Source organism: Pseudopodoces humilis, chromosome 21, assembly GCF_049639895.1.
Source record: "Pseudopodoces humilis isolate 2021_Gansu_Grassland_sample_001 chromosome 21, ASM4963989v1, whole genome shotgun sequence".
NCBI classification, from domain to species: Eukaryota; Metazoa; Chordata; class Aves; order Passeriformes; family Paridae; genus Pseudopodoces; species Pseudopodoces humilis.
The window spans coordinates 8,420,667-8,433,625 of NC_142220.1; the positions used below are offsets into that span (position 1 = coordinate 8,420,667).

General features: G+C 40.8%; 1 protein-coding gene across 1 annotated transcript in view; it reads right to left on the reverse strand.

Annotated features, from left to right (window-relative positions):
- The window catches only part of OGFOD3 (2-oxoglutarate and iron dependent oxygenase domain containing 3), a 34,669-nt gene that overhangs the window by 7,054 nt on the left and 14,656 nt on the right, over positions 1–12,959 (reverse strand). The window contains exons 7-8 of the mRNA XM_014255740.2: positions 9,985–10,138; positions 3,943–4,066 (exon numbers count right to left, since the gene is read on the reverse strand). Of these exons, the coding sequence (XP_014111215.2) occupies positions 3,943–4,066; positions 9,985–10,138 (278 nt within the window). The remainder of the gene's footprint in view (positions 1–3,942; positions 4,067–9,984; positions 10,139–12,959) is intronic.

Below are 12,959 nucleotides of genomic sequence, written 5' to 3' on the forward strand. Positions count from 1 at the left end.
AAAAGCAAGTTCTACTGAGAAATAAGGAGCTATTTTCTGTCTTTTTTGACACAACTGCAACAGATCCTCCTTTTCCCCTACCACTTCCCTTTGCAATCACCTCACCAGTCCCTGGCACAGTTTGTGATGAGTATTGCAAATCAGTAAGAATTGCTGTCCTTTGCATGGCTGGTGCTTACTGCAGCTGCTAATGCTGGCTCCTCGTTCCTCACCAGGACTGACAGCTACTTCTGTGGACTTTTTAAAAATTATTTAAAATTATTCTCAGCTTTCAAATGATACTGATTTAACTTCAAGATGTGCTCCAGGTTTTTATTGATTGGCAGAAAACTAAAAAGCAAGGATTGGCAGAAGATTATCATAACCTAGACTGAATCTGGAGGATGTGGATTGAATACAGAGACAGATGAGACTGTCTATATGGGGGGAAATTCCCAAATATCTTAGACATTCAAATCGAATATTTTACACTTCCAGAAACACACATTTCTGACAGCTGTGAGAACACACTAAGTTTGAGATTAGAGTCGCATTTCACTCTCCAATGCACAGAATTCATTTTTCCCCACAGATTAGTTTCTTCCACAAACACAGAAATGATTGTGACCTTTCCTTCTGCCTTTGTATAATAAATTACTTGTATAAAGAACAAATTCCCTTGTAAGCTGAAAACAGGTGCAGCAAAGCTGACCTTCAAACCAAGAAATGCACATGCAAAGAAACACAGAACCAGTACTGGGATTTCATTCCAACAGCAGCTTCATCTACACTTAATGATCAAGTGAAGTCTGTGACCTGCCTAATATTGCCAGACCCCAAACTCACACAGGACTGCAAAATGATGAAATTCTAAACATGACATTTTCAAATATAAAATTTTTAACACTAACAAGTTTAGCAGCAGCAGAAAGTATACCAATTTTGTGACTGAAAAAGGAAAGCCTTGATGTTTGTCATTTTTTCTTATTCCTCCTGTATGTCTTGCAGATTACCAAAACATGTCTCTGACCAGCAAAAAGAGTTAATATTGAAAGGGCTTCGTTTTGAAGGACGTCATTCAAAATGTTGCTGTTTCTTACAGTCTCTCAAACAGAGCCAACTCTGGTGCAAGGGGTGGAAAAAAATCCCAGTATGACAATTTTGGAAACAGAATTTCCAGATATATTTAAAACAAACAGATACTAGTTTAGATCTGTTTGTCACAAAAAAAAAATGTTTTCTTCTCAAAGTCGCATTTCTCTTGGCACTAAGAATTTTCTTCCTCGTGGTACAGTGAGTTTCTTGTGGCAGAGAGAGGTCCTGACTGAAGTCAAAAGACACATATTCATTTCTGAAGCCCATGAGAGCACAAGAAAGATGTGTTCCTTCATGCCACATGTGGTTATGAATTAGCCAAAGGTCTGTACACTTGAACTGGTGCTGACTTGTTCATTTCTGTTAAAAAAAATAACCTCAAGAGCCTCAACGTTAATAAATTATAATTCCTCCTTAAAGCTAGTGTTTGCCAACAACCAAACTAGGGGATGTTAAAGATCATCCTACAAATTAGAGAGTAATTCAGTCAACTGTGTGAGTCAGGACTTAGAGACTTCTTAGGTAATCTGCAAGTGATATAAACTGAGGGAAATGAAAATCATTTTAATTTAGGCTCCACTCCCAGCAGAACAGTTCTCCCTGTCCCCAGGTGCCTGGCTGACACTGATCCTCACCAGTGTCTGCAGTGCTGCAAATGCATCTGCAGCAGGAGTGGGACTTGCTCAGGCAGCACTTTCAAACACAGGACATCCCACAATGGTTTCATTGCTTTTTCTTGTATTTCCCAATTTTCTTGTATTTCCCAGAGCTTTTCTGCTCTGCTGCATCACTAACAATGCCTTTCTGCTCTCCACTCACACTTGAACAAACTGCTGCTCACAGGAAAAGAAACCTGCTCATTTTGGCACACAGTATCAGGTCCCCAAAAATGCAGGCTAAGTGTGAGACAAGATTTTAGGACAGCAGTGGCATTAGCAATACAGAAAAGTAAATTAGTTGTCAAGCATGAAAACTAAACCAGAGATTATGACAGTCATCTCTAAAAAAGCCTGGAGCTCCTGAATGAGAAGCTCATCAACATGTGGCTTTAAAAGTTGAATCAGAGTGACAAGAGAAGCACAAAGGATCAAAAGGGCGTAAAACGAAACAAAACAAACAAAAGCCAAAAAGACAGAAGGAGAGAAAAAACACTGCAGAGGAACATTAGCAACATGAAAAATGCATCAACTTGTACCAGCAACAGAAAACAGCCTGGGGTCAATCCTTCACAAAACACATTTTATCAGCAAGAGGAAAAATAAGTGCAAATGCCTTCACATTGTGCTTCACCTCTAAAGATTTTCCCCTTTGCTCACAGGATGTCAGTGGTGCACAGGACCCCTGACAACTGTGGTAACTCAGAGATGTGTTAGAGAAGTGTAATTCATCTTCTCTTGTATCCATGAAGGACATTTGTGCTATTCCTTAGGAGCTGTGCATTGTTTTGTTTCAGAAGGGAAGTCCTGTGGCACACACTGCCCATACAAACCCCTGGCAAAGGGAACAGCCAAAAAGAAAATTTTGTATTTCATCAGCTTCCCCTTCTTCCCCCAAAACGACATCAAGATCAAAGACCCTGCAGGAGAAAACCTGACAATGAATAGATGGGGCTGAATGGAAGCAATTTCACAGTTACAGACTTTTGGAAATTAAGTCAGGTGCACGCTGCACTCTGCAGCTAGGCTGAGTGCCCCTGCACTGAGGAGACAGCTCTCCTCACATACCTAGAATTCAGCTGTGATTTCTACAGCTATAAAGATCTGGTAATCTTAGAATTGCATCTGGAAACAAAATAATTCAATGTGTTTCCTTCAAAATAGTGGCAGCAGCATTTAGAAAAAGATGAAGCTTTCAGTTTACAGTTTACTTCCAATCATAAAAGACAAATTAATCAAACATACAAATGTTGATAGCAAACCCAGAATGCAGGTAATCTCAGAGTTTATCTAAACCAGCATCACTGCAGCTGAGTGAATCACTGTGATGCATAAGTCAAAAACCACCCATCCCAATTTGCAGGCAGCAATATTCTGAAGTCGGTTCTGCCTGGGGTAACAACTGTCAACAGACAATTACTGAGGCTCTTTAATGAGTAACTTTCCATCTTTTCTGTCTTGGAAAAAAAAGACAGAACACAGCAGGAATATAAAGTTGTCCTTTATTTTTTTCCTGCAGCAGTGTGGCTGATCTTGTATTGTGAAAGGTAACACTGCTGGAAGCTCAGCACTCACCTGCCAGACAGATGAGTTGAGGCTGAGCTCCTCTCTAGGCAGCCCCAGAGTAATTCTAGTTTCAAATTATACACATATTAGAAAAATCTCAAACCAGCCTTAAAGGTTTTTTCTTTAATTATAACTGACAGCCACCAGAAGGTTCATCCCTGCCAGACCTCCAGGAAGAAGGGATGGATTTATATCCAAGTAATCACAGCTCATCATGCTCCAGCTGCTCAGCAGAGCTGTGGCAATCAATCACCTTCACACCCAGCCCTCAGCCATTACAGGGTATTAAACCCCACACCTTGAGCAGCAAAGGAATTTCAGGCCAGTCTAAAATGAATTGCTTTATTTTGGATTTGCAGCATTGACAGCTCTGCTTGTGCTGCACAGTGACCTGCTAAGCTGCCAGGACAGGCCACCTCCTCTAAGCCCGACAGCTTTCAAGGAAGTCACTTATTGTGGCTTAACACCAGATATTACAAACTGTGGCTGTATTTTAACCTGTTTTCATCTTTATTTTTGATGTCATCAATCTGAGCACAGAATGCTACACTACCCCACGTTATTCCTGCTGACACAAAACACAGTCCCACACCACCAAGAAATGTCAGAACCTGCCCAGCTCCCTGCAGCCAGCCTGGGCTTGTACCTGCTCGGGGCTCCACTGTCTTGTTGGAATCTGCATCCATGAACACGAACCGTCCACCCCCGAAGTCTTCAGAGTAGTCAGAGAGGTAGAGCAGGGAAGTGTAGTCAAAAGAGCCATAAGTCACCTGTGAGGAAAACCAAAATTATCAAAATTTACCAAATTCTTTATCTTATCTCTGCAGAACACAGCTAATGAGCAAATGGATCTGGTGGGTTTTTCTAAACTTCAGTTTTTCGTGTATTTAATAAAGGGGTCTTTGAAAACCAAGAACACCATTTTCTAGGAATTATCCATGTTTATTAGTCTATTCTCTTGTGTTTACACACTCACTACAAGACTAGCATGTCATGTTTATTATTTCCATTGTTACGGTTTCCATAATTAAACAAGTGTTGCTATTGATTTCTATCATCCAAGAGCAAAAAACAACGGAGTGTCAGAAGTGCATTGCATGAAAAAGACAGGATTTATACCACTGCAAGATAAAATTTCACCAGGAGGTTAATAAGCAGAAGAACAGCCCTTGACTAATCATTTCCACCCATTATACCTCACTTCTGTTCTTTCACCAGCTGCCACACAGGAGATTCATGGTAACAGTAAATCAGAATTTCCAAGTAAATATATATTTTCTGGAGGAGCTTCTATTCTTTTCCATACAGGTTTTATTTAAAACCTTTCAAACTGAACTTTGGAAGTCTCTGCTTCTTCTCAGCCTACAGACCAAACACCCCACTTTTAAGTCTAACAAGGTGATTTTTTCCTTCCTTTTAAAGCATTATTTTTGGTAGATATGTATGCTTGAAGTAGGAGAAAATAAATATTCCATACTAATGCTCAGAGTGAAGCTATCTAAATATTTAACACTGAGTTTAGCTGATCCTGGAAATATTTCCTTTCATATCTACCTGTCACCAGCAATTTAAAAAATACTTGAAATCAATGTCTGTGTTCTCCAATTTCTTTGTGTATCACAACTCAAAAGTTCAGCATTACACTGTCAAACAGTGAAATGTGCAGCACAGTAGTACTGTATAAATACACAGAATTTGCAGAGTGTTTTGACTGACCTGGTGACTGTTAGAGGTAAGTGCTACTTCCAAACTTAGAAGTTTTCTAAATATTTTCAGTCATGTTTCAAGTTATGCTCATTAGTGCCAGTTAGATTTTGGCTCAGGAGCAGTTGTACACATTTTTCTGTAAGGGCAGGAGCAGAGAGAACATAACAGCAGATGGAATAGGAAGACATTTCCATTCATACTCATGTTATTATTTTGACCATAAGGGCTGAAAGGAAAAAAGCCAAATCTGGTGATATGCTGCCCTACATGGTGTGAATCACAAAAAATGAGAGAAATGTTACAGTGATCCCCATCTCCCCATATATTCCCAAGCCCTGGTAGCTGTACAAGGCAATAAATAGGAATTAATGAGCAAGTAAGTGGTGGTGCAGCACCTCAAACCAGCCACTCTGCAGCCCTTCTTATGCAAATCAGCATTGCAAAGCTATTTTCCACTTCACTGACTTGGTGATAAAAACTTCCAATCGATTTAAGCAAGTCTCCAGCCAGTGAAGTTCATACAACTCATACTTGCACGTTTAATGCATTAGAATTGTTTTTATCAACTCCTCAGTGGAGCTGCAATCTTTGCTCCCTCAGTGCACTCTCTCTGCTTTACCAATTGGCTTTACCAATTCTAAACTTCTAAGAGCTGACTACCAACCATCTTAGCCAAACCAAACACACCTGATTTCTACAGATTACTAATCTGAGGAATGAAGAAAATGGCTTTTCCCTTCCTGCCCTTAATTCATTACTCACTCTCAGAAGCAGCCAGGCCTGAGAAATGCAACACTATGGAAAGCAGGCACTAAATTATACTCAGTTATTTAAAATGCTAGAAGTCCCCCCATGTATATTGAATTTATTTGTTACCCTGGTAATGATTTCCAATACCAGACAGATTCATAATTGAACAAAAAGATCACACTACATGAGAAAAGCTGTCATTGAAAGCCACACAGCTGCAAATCAAATTTCTACAGCTCCTTGTAAACAACTCAAGAGAAAAAATGCTGATATTTCCACTCAGCCTGCTATGTCATACAGTTAGTGTGCTCTTTTTGAACACTCCTTATCCAAAAAGTCAAACACAGATAATATTTAATGGTAGATGCTCATGATGTTTATATGATACGTCTTTAAAGGCTATTATTATAAATAGAACTATCTGCCAGCCCCATTTTGCAGTGGGTTTTTATTAGGGACACATTTCTATGCACCTTAACAGCTGTAGGACCATGCAAGAGGTCTGTAGTTACTGAGGATACTCAGGACAGCATCCTCTGCTTTCCAGTGCAGAAGAAAATTCACTTTGCAATCAGCATTGCTCTAGCATGCAAGAAAGAGTCAAAACTTCTCTTTCCTGCAAGCCTTCACCTCATTCTGTGTAGATAACCACCAGAGCAACCTTGATAGCTACTTCCAGTGTCCTATTTACTGGCAGTGCCTATTTAGCAGACAGTGCAAGAGCAAAGAGCACATCCCTGAATTGCAAGGGGCTGTAGGTGAGCTGAGGTGATGGCTTTGAGCAGAAATGAGAATCAACCACCTCAATTTTCAGAGATGATGTTGTCCCAGGGCAGAAATGGGACCCTTTGATGTGTTTTATTACATTTAGGGGAAGAAAAGAAGAGTGAGAAGTCTGCTGGAAGGGACAGCAGCTGCTCTCAGTGACAGACTCAGGGCTGCAGGTACAGGGGAGGGTTGGGGAGATGGAGAGCACACTGCAGGTGAGAAATGTTTGGCTTGTTCAGCCCAGAGAAATAAAAGCTGAAAAGGGATCTGATTCCTACCTATAAATACGTGGGGGTGGGAGAATGTAGCACTGGGAGGAGGAACAAAAATAGCTATAAACTGATCATGGACATGTTTAAGCTAAAAAAAACCCAACCAATTTCAGGAAAATGTGCACTGAAGTGCTGGACTAGCTCTGATAGAAGAAATTCAAAGATAACTAACCCAAAACCATCTTATGGCAGAGCTTGACAATGCTGTGAAGGATGAGAGGATCCATGCCCAGGCAGGGGACTGCACAAATCAACAAGTCCCATGCTGCCTCTACTAGAGAATGTGGTAAGACTGCAGCACTGACAGCGTGAAGTGAGCAACAGCAACTCCATTATAAATACCACCAGGTATTTGACATTTGGAAACCTCAGTTCCAAACAAATTCCATCCAAGATGAAACTCCACATCTTAAAACACTCACTTCATTTGATTTAGATGCTTGCAAATTCAACAAGATTAAATGAGTCATTCGGGTGATTTCAGGGTTTCCATTCCTATGTAACTACAAACCAAGTAAATTTTAGGGGGAAAAAAACCAAAGCCTCAGACACAATAAATCTGTACTACTCCTTTATGCTGTTAAAAGTCTTCAGGGAGATTCAGATTGAGAAATATAACTGAGGTAGACTCAGCAACATCAGGAAAAGGCAAGAGGGATTTCCATATGTTCCAAGAAGCGACATCTTTTTAACATCACTCTGAAACAGAAAACAAATATAATGAACTCTTTTTGCTAAGCCTTCATTTTACCTTTCTTCTGGAAAGAGTCAAGGAAAAAATCATGATGTATTCTAGGAATAACCTTCACTGTTAAATGATGCAGAAATACCTAAAGTGACTTGTTCTGTTCCAAGGGGAAAGCATAATGATCCAACACAAAAGCATCCAACAAACTGGGAAGTTTTATTCATCTTTCTTCAACTTCCCAGTATTCACACTTGCTTTGGAGGCCACATAAGAACTCTACTGCTCTTTTCTGGGAAGAACTTCTTACCTCAGATCAATAGAAATGTTTTTGGGTTTTTTCCTTGCTTTCAACTGCAGTCTGGAAGTGGAAAAGTTTGCTGGAGGAAGTGAAATCTAAGCCAGACTGACTGCACTGAAGGCAACCTGGGAAGCTGCACACCTTCACCCTATTTAGCCTCTGCTCAGACTACTTATGATTATCGACAAGGTGTTTGGTAACTGCCCCAACTGGGATAATTCTCTTTACAGACTCAAAATTATTTAGGTTATGTCAAAGATCTCCAAGATCACTGACTCCAAGCAGTGTCATAAATCAGACAACCCAATTATTCAGTATAGACACTACTAGGGTCTACATTCTGCATTCCAAGTCTAAGAGAGCACTTTTCCTGCTTGTTTTGGTTTTTTGAAGCTGCAGATGGGTTAGAAAAAGCCAAGGCAAATCAATTGATGTATCTGCTCCCTGAACAGACAGGATGCAAGATAAATAAAACATGAACAAAAGAGAAGGATAAAACCAGGAAAACATTTAGCTTGCTGTCCATCATGTTCAGGCACTCTCAGGATGACAGGACAGAAAAGCAGCTTCTACAAATTCACTTCATGTAAACTTATTTGCATGTAAATGACAAAATAACTTGTACATTACAGGAGATATTTAGGTGGAAACACTTAATTGAGAGGTTACCTTATTCATTTCCCAATGCAAAACACAATCAGAGAAGAATAAAGAGAATACTGGCAAGCAGGGCTTGTGCAGACACAAATCTCATTATAGTAATAAATCAGTCTGAAATTCTAAGATAGGCTTTTTGGGGGCTGAAATAAAAGAGTGGAGAAAATAAGCATCAGCTGTTGAAATATACTGCTTTCCCCACCCTTGTGGCAGTCAAACCTGATTCTCTGAAACTGAGGAAAAACTAAGGAACTGATGAATTCACTGCACCTCACACAACCAGAATCACCAGTTTCCTTCTTCCCAAGGGTCCCTTGGAACTGAGCATAACATGATGGAATTTCTGTGAACCACACCAGCACACTTTGCTCCCTACAGCCTTTTCCTACCAACACAAATCAAAACAATCTGGACCTCAAAACCATCCCCTACCACCTGTGGTCCAGAGCCATTCCTATTCACTGGTTACATCACAGCTTTTCAAACCAGAGGCATCCAAAACCTGGGAGATTCCACCCCACAGCACCTTCTGCTTCCAAACATAAGCTGTGTCATCACTGCCACTACATTTTCTAAATTTAAGCTGCTTCTGCCCACATGAACAAGGACACAGGAACTCACACCAATGCTGTGACCAACAAAAGATGCTTCCATCAGACTGGCTTTTTCCAGGAAATACTTGAAGGCAAGGAATATTTCTGTTTGATTTTTTCACGTCTCAGGTCACAGACTTCAATGTACACTGCTCACTTACAGACTCAAGCCCTGAGGAATAGCATGGATTTTGCTGGGATTATTTTATTTGGTTCCATCTTGGATAATCCATGACTCCAGAGTGACTTGTTTATAAATCCTGAAGGCATGAAAGTTAGACATTGTGGAGTAGAGGTGATTTTTTTGCTTGTTTGGGGTTTTTTTTGTGTTGTGGGTTTTTTTCTTTGATTCTTCCCTTGCTTGTATTCTGCTGTTCTACAGAGAACGCCTGAACTCAGTGAAATTCAGATATCAACTCAATACCAAATCATTTAAGTCCGTTGAGAAATGCAAAGTATTAAACTATAAGCCTAGAAATAAAACTGTGCAGTTAAAAGGATCAAAACACCAAGTTATTGAAAAAGCTCACCAGGTACCACATCCCCATTGAAATACAAAAAGCTTCCATTCACATAGAGCTGAAATACAAATATCAAGCTTTTATCAAGAGCCTTAGATCAATAACAGCAGTGACCAACTGACCACTGTGAAACAGCTCCTGCTGGATCTGGCTGAAAGAGCCATTCAGGTCATTTTAATCAATGTTTTTGACAAAACAGATTCTTGAGTAGTCATTCTCACAGTTTACTAATTATAGAAAAACTAAATTAGAGAAGATAAAATTGAATGGGATGTGATGGCTCATGCTTCTAAAACTCAGTTATCTCCCACTAGCTTCACCCCCTGAAGCACCAGTTTTCAAACCTGTTTAGTGGATTGTTTAATGCAAAATTGTTTCAAGGTGATCTAATAATAACAGGAGATGTTTACATCCCATCTCAGCCTCCTCCTCACCTTGTCCACGTGTGGGTGCCAGTACTCATCGTGTGTTGTCTTGGCTCCTGTGCTGTTCATCCTGGAGAAGAATGTTGGCTTGGTCAGGTACATGGCAGAAGAGCTGATCCCAAACACCTGAGCAATCCTTTGCTGAATCCTCTGCCTCACATCCCTGCAAAAACACACACAGCACAGTCAGTGACACCTCTCTCCTGCAGCTTCTGTGGTCTTCAGTCACTTACTGTTTCCTCCTCAGCGGAGAAATCATGGGCAACACTTACCCATTCCTTATTTTGCCAGGGAAAGAGAGGAAGGAAAAGAGGGGAAGGAAGGAAAAGAGGGGAAGGAAGGAAAAGAGGGGAAGGAAGGAAAAGAGGGGAAGGAAGGAAAAGAGGGGAAGGAAGGAAAAGAGGGGAAGGAAGGAAAAGAGGGGAAGGAAGGAAAAGAGGGGAAGGAAGGAAAAGAGGGGAAGGAAGGAAAAGAGGGGAAGGAAGGAAAAGAGGGGAAGGAAGGAAAAGAGGGGAAGGAAGGAAAAGAGGGGAAGGAAGGAAAAGAGGGGAAGGAAGGAAAAGAGGGGAAGGAAGGAAAAGAGGGGAAGGAAGGAAAAGAGGGGAAGGAAGGAAAAGAGGGGAAGGAAGGAAAAGAGGGGAAGGAAGGAAAAGAGGGGAAGGAAGGAAAAGAGGGGAAGGAAGGAAAAGAGGGGAAGGAGGGGAAGACCCTCCAGTGGTTTTGGTTTGTTGCTTTTGTTTTTTCCAATTCTCAGAATATCAAGGAAAAGAAACTATGCCTTCTGTGGCCTAAGTTTGAAAATTTGTCTCCTTTCCTCAATAATTCCACACCTATCAGACTGTTGGTTAACTGCTAAAAACAATGAAGTCTTTCTTATAGATATTTTAATCCAAAGCAGGTAAAAGTGAAGTTGTACCTTCATTAAAGCATTGCCTCTGAAGAACTTTTAACAACTTTTAAACCAGCTGGTGAATTCCTTGGCACCATGAAATTCAGGGTTCTTGGTCAACATATGTATTGGTATTATTAATAGATTTTTTAACAAGAATGCAAGATGTCTTTCACAGTTACAGTGTACCAACAAGATAATCTGAGAAAACGCATTTCTGAAGTTGTGCATGGAATTACATTAGTAGGTTTGCATCTTCCATTACATTTCTTCACTCGATAGGACTGAACCTCAGCATAACTTTCTTAAAAGTTTTTCCCAGGTATTTCTCTAGGGAACTTAAATAAGTGACTAAAAGTGACTGAAAAGTGACTAAAAAGAAGTGACAGAATTAAAACAAGACCTGTGGTGTGTGTCTACAGGCTGTGAAAATCATCTCTTAAAATCCACAAGTACTAAAAAATACTAAATATTCATTCTGTTCACACCTAGTCTCTCACAAGAAATAGAAATAACACACACAGACTGGATTGTTTAACCTGTCACACTTTACATTTTTAGGTTCAATTCAAGTTATTTTATATGTGAGATATCAAAAGCATTAAATGAAGTCAGAGGGATTTTCAGGGATATATATGGCTGCATGAACTGATGTTTCAAGTTCAGAGCTACACAGTGGTGGAGTTTGCAAAACTGACACCAGAAAAGAACCTACAGCTCCTTCCTCTCATGCTGGGGGAGGCTGATCTTGCTGTCTGCTTTCTCTGAGGAGTAGGATGCAGGAAAGGCTCCCAGAAAGCATTAAATGCAATTACTTGTTTTGTGAATTGAGAACTTTGAACAAGAATTCATAGCCACAAAGAGCAGTGCAGCGGATTCCCTGGCCCCTGCATCAGCCAGGAATAAATCCACTCCCAAGCAGTCAGACCACAGTCTTGACATAACTAAATCTCCAGCAGTTGTCCTGCTCTGCAAGGAGTCCTCCCTCTTCCTTCAGCCTGATTCATTTGCCACTTTTAAAAGCTTTCTGTTAAGGTTTGCTGTCTGCTGTTTATAAGGCTCTGTTATTCCTCTTGGAGACTGCTGTGCGATGGCTTTGGGCAGAATGTTTTACAAAGCAAACAGGATGCAAAGCCCTGCTCAAAAAACCAAATACAGCACGCAGCTGGTTTGAAAAGTAGAATAAGGTCACTTTTTAGCCTAGAAAAACCCTTCTGTACAGTCTGTTTTCTGCTGGCCAGGCCATTTCAACATTTATCAATACCATGACTGCAGGTTTTTCATTCCATTCCCTGCCCTGCTGTCCCAAACATAACCTAGTGGCAAAATACTTAAGGACAAAAACAATGTCCTTCATGTGTAAAACAAAGTGATAAGATGTGGTGGCTGAAGCCAAATTTCAGCTCCGAAGGTGCAATCAAGCAAGGAATGAATGAGCCCAAAACCTGGGAGAGCCACATTGCTCCTTCAGCCTCTATGACCCAGCAGCAGCAGGAGCCTCCCTTCCCTCACTGCTCCTGGCCCACTGGCTCTTCAGAACTGTTGGGAGAATTCTGGTGGACTGTGGCTACAAAGAAAATACCTCTTTCATGCTAGAGAATATAAACATTTGTTTTCATAAGCACAGCAACTCTTGCCTCATTCAGACTGCAATTAACAGAGCTCTGCAGGTGCAATAAATGCCCAGGAACAGCATCAGTACCAAATTAATGCTCCCCCCACACCTGTCAGCAGCAGCCCTTGTCCATTTGCACTGAGTGATTGGAAAATATCAAAATGCTCACACCAGACTCAGGGAAAGGCAGACCAGAACTCCCTGAAAGGAGCACATGACCACCAGATTCTGTAAAAACAGTTACTCTTTTGGACTTAGGGCGATGAGGAAGAAAATTAAAAAAAAAAAAAGCCAGTGAAGTAGCTGGAAGTTCAAGGAACACACAGCTTGAGAGAAGGGAAGTTCACTAACTTGCAAAGCTGCCAGCTTAATGTAGCAGCAGCAGCACAGAGAGCTCCAAGTGCCACTGAAAAGCTTCTGTGAGACACAGGCTCTGCCAGACCAACACAAAAAAATGCAGTTAGGAGCCACTGCAAGGTG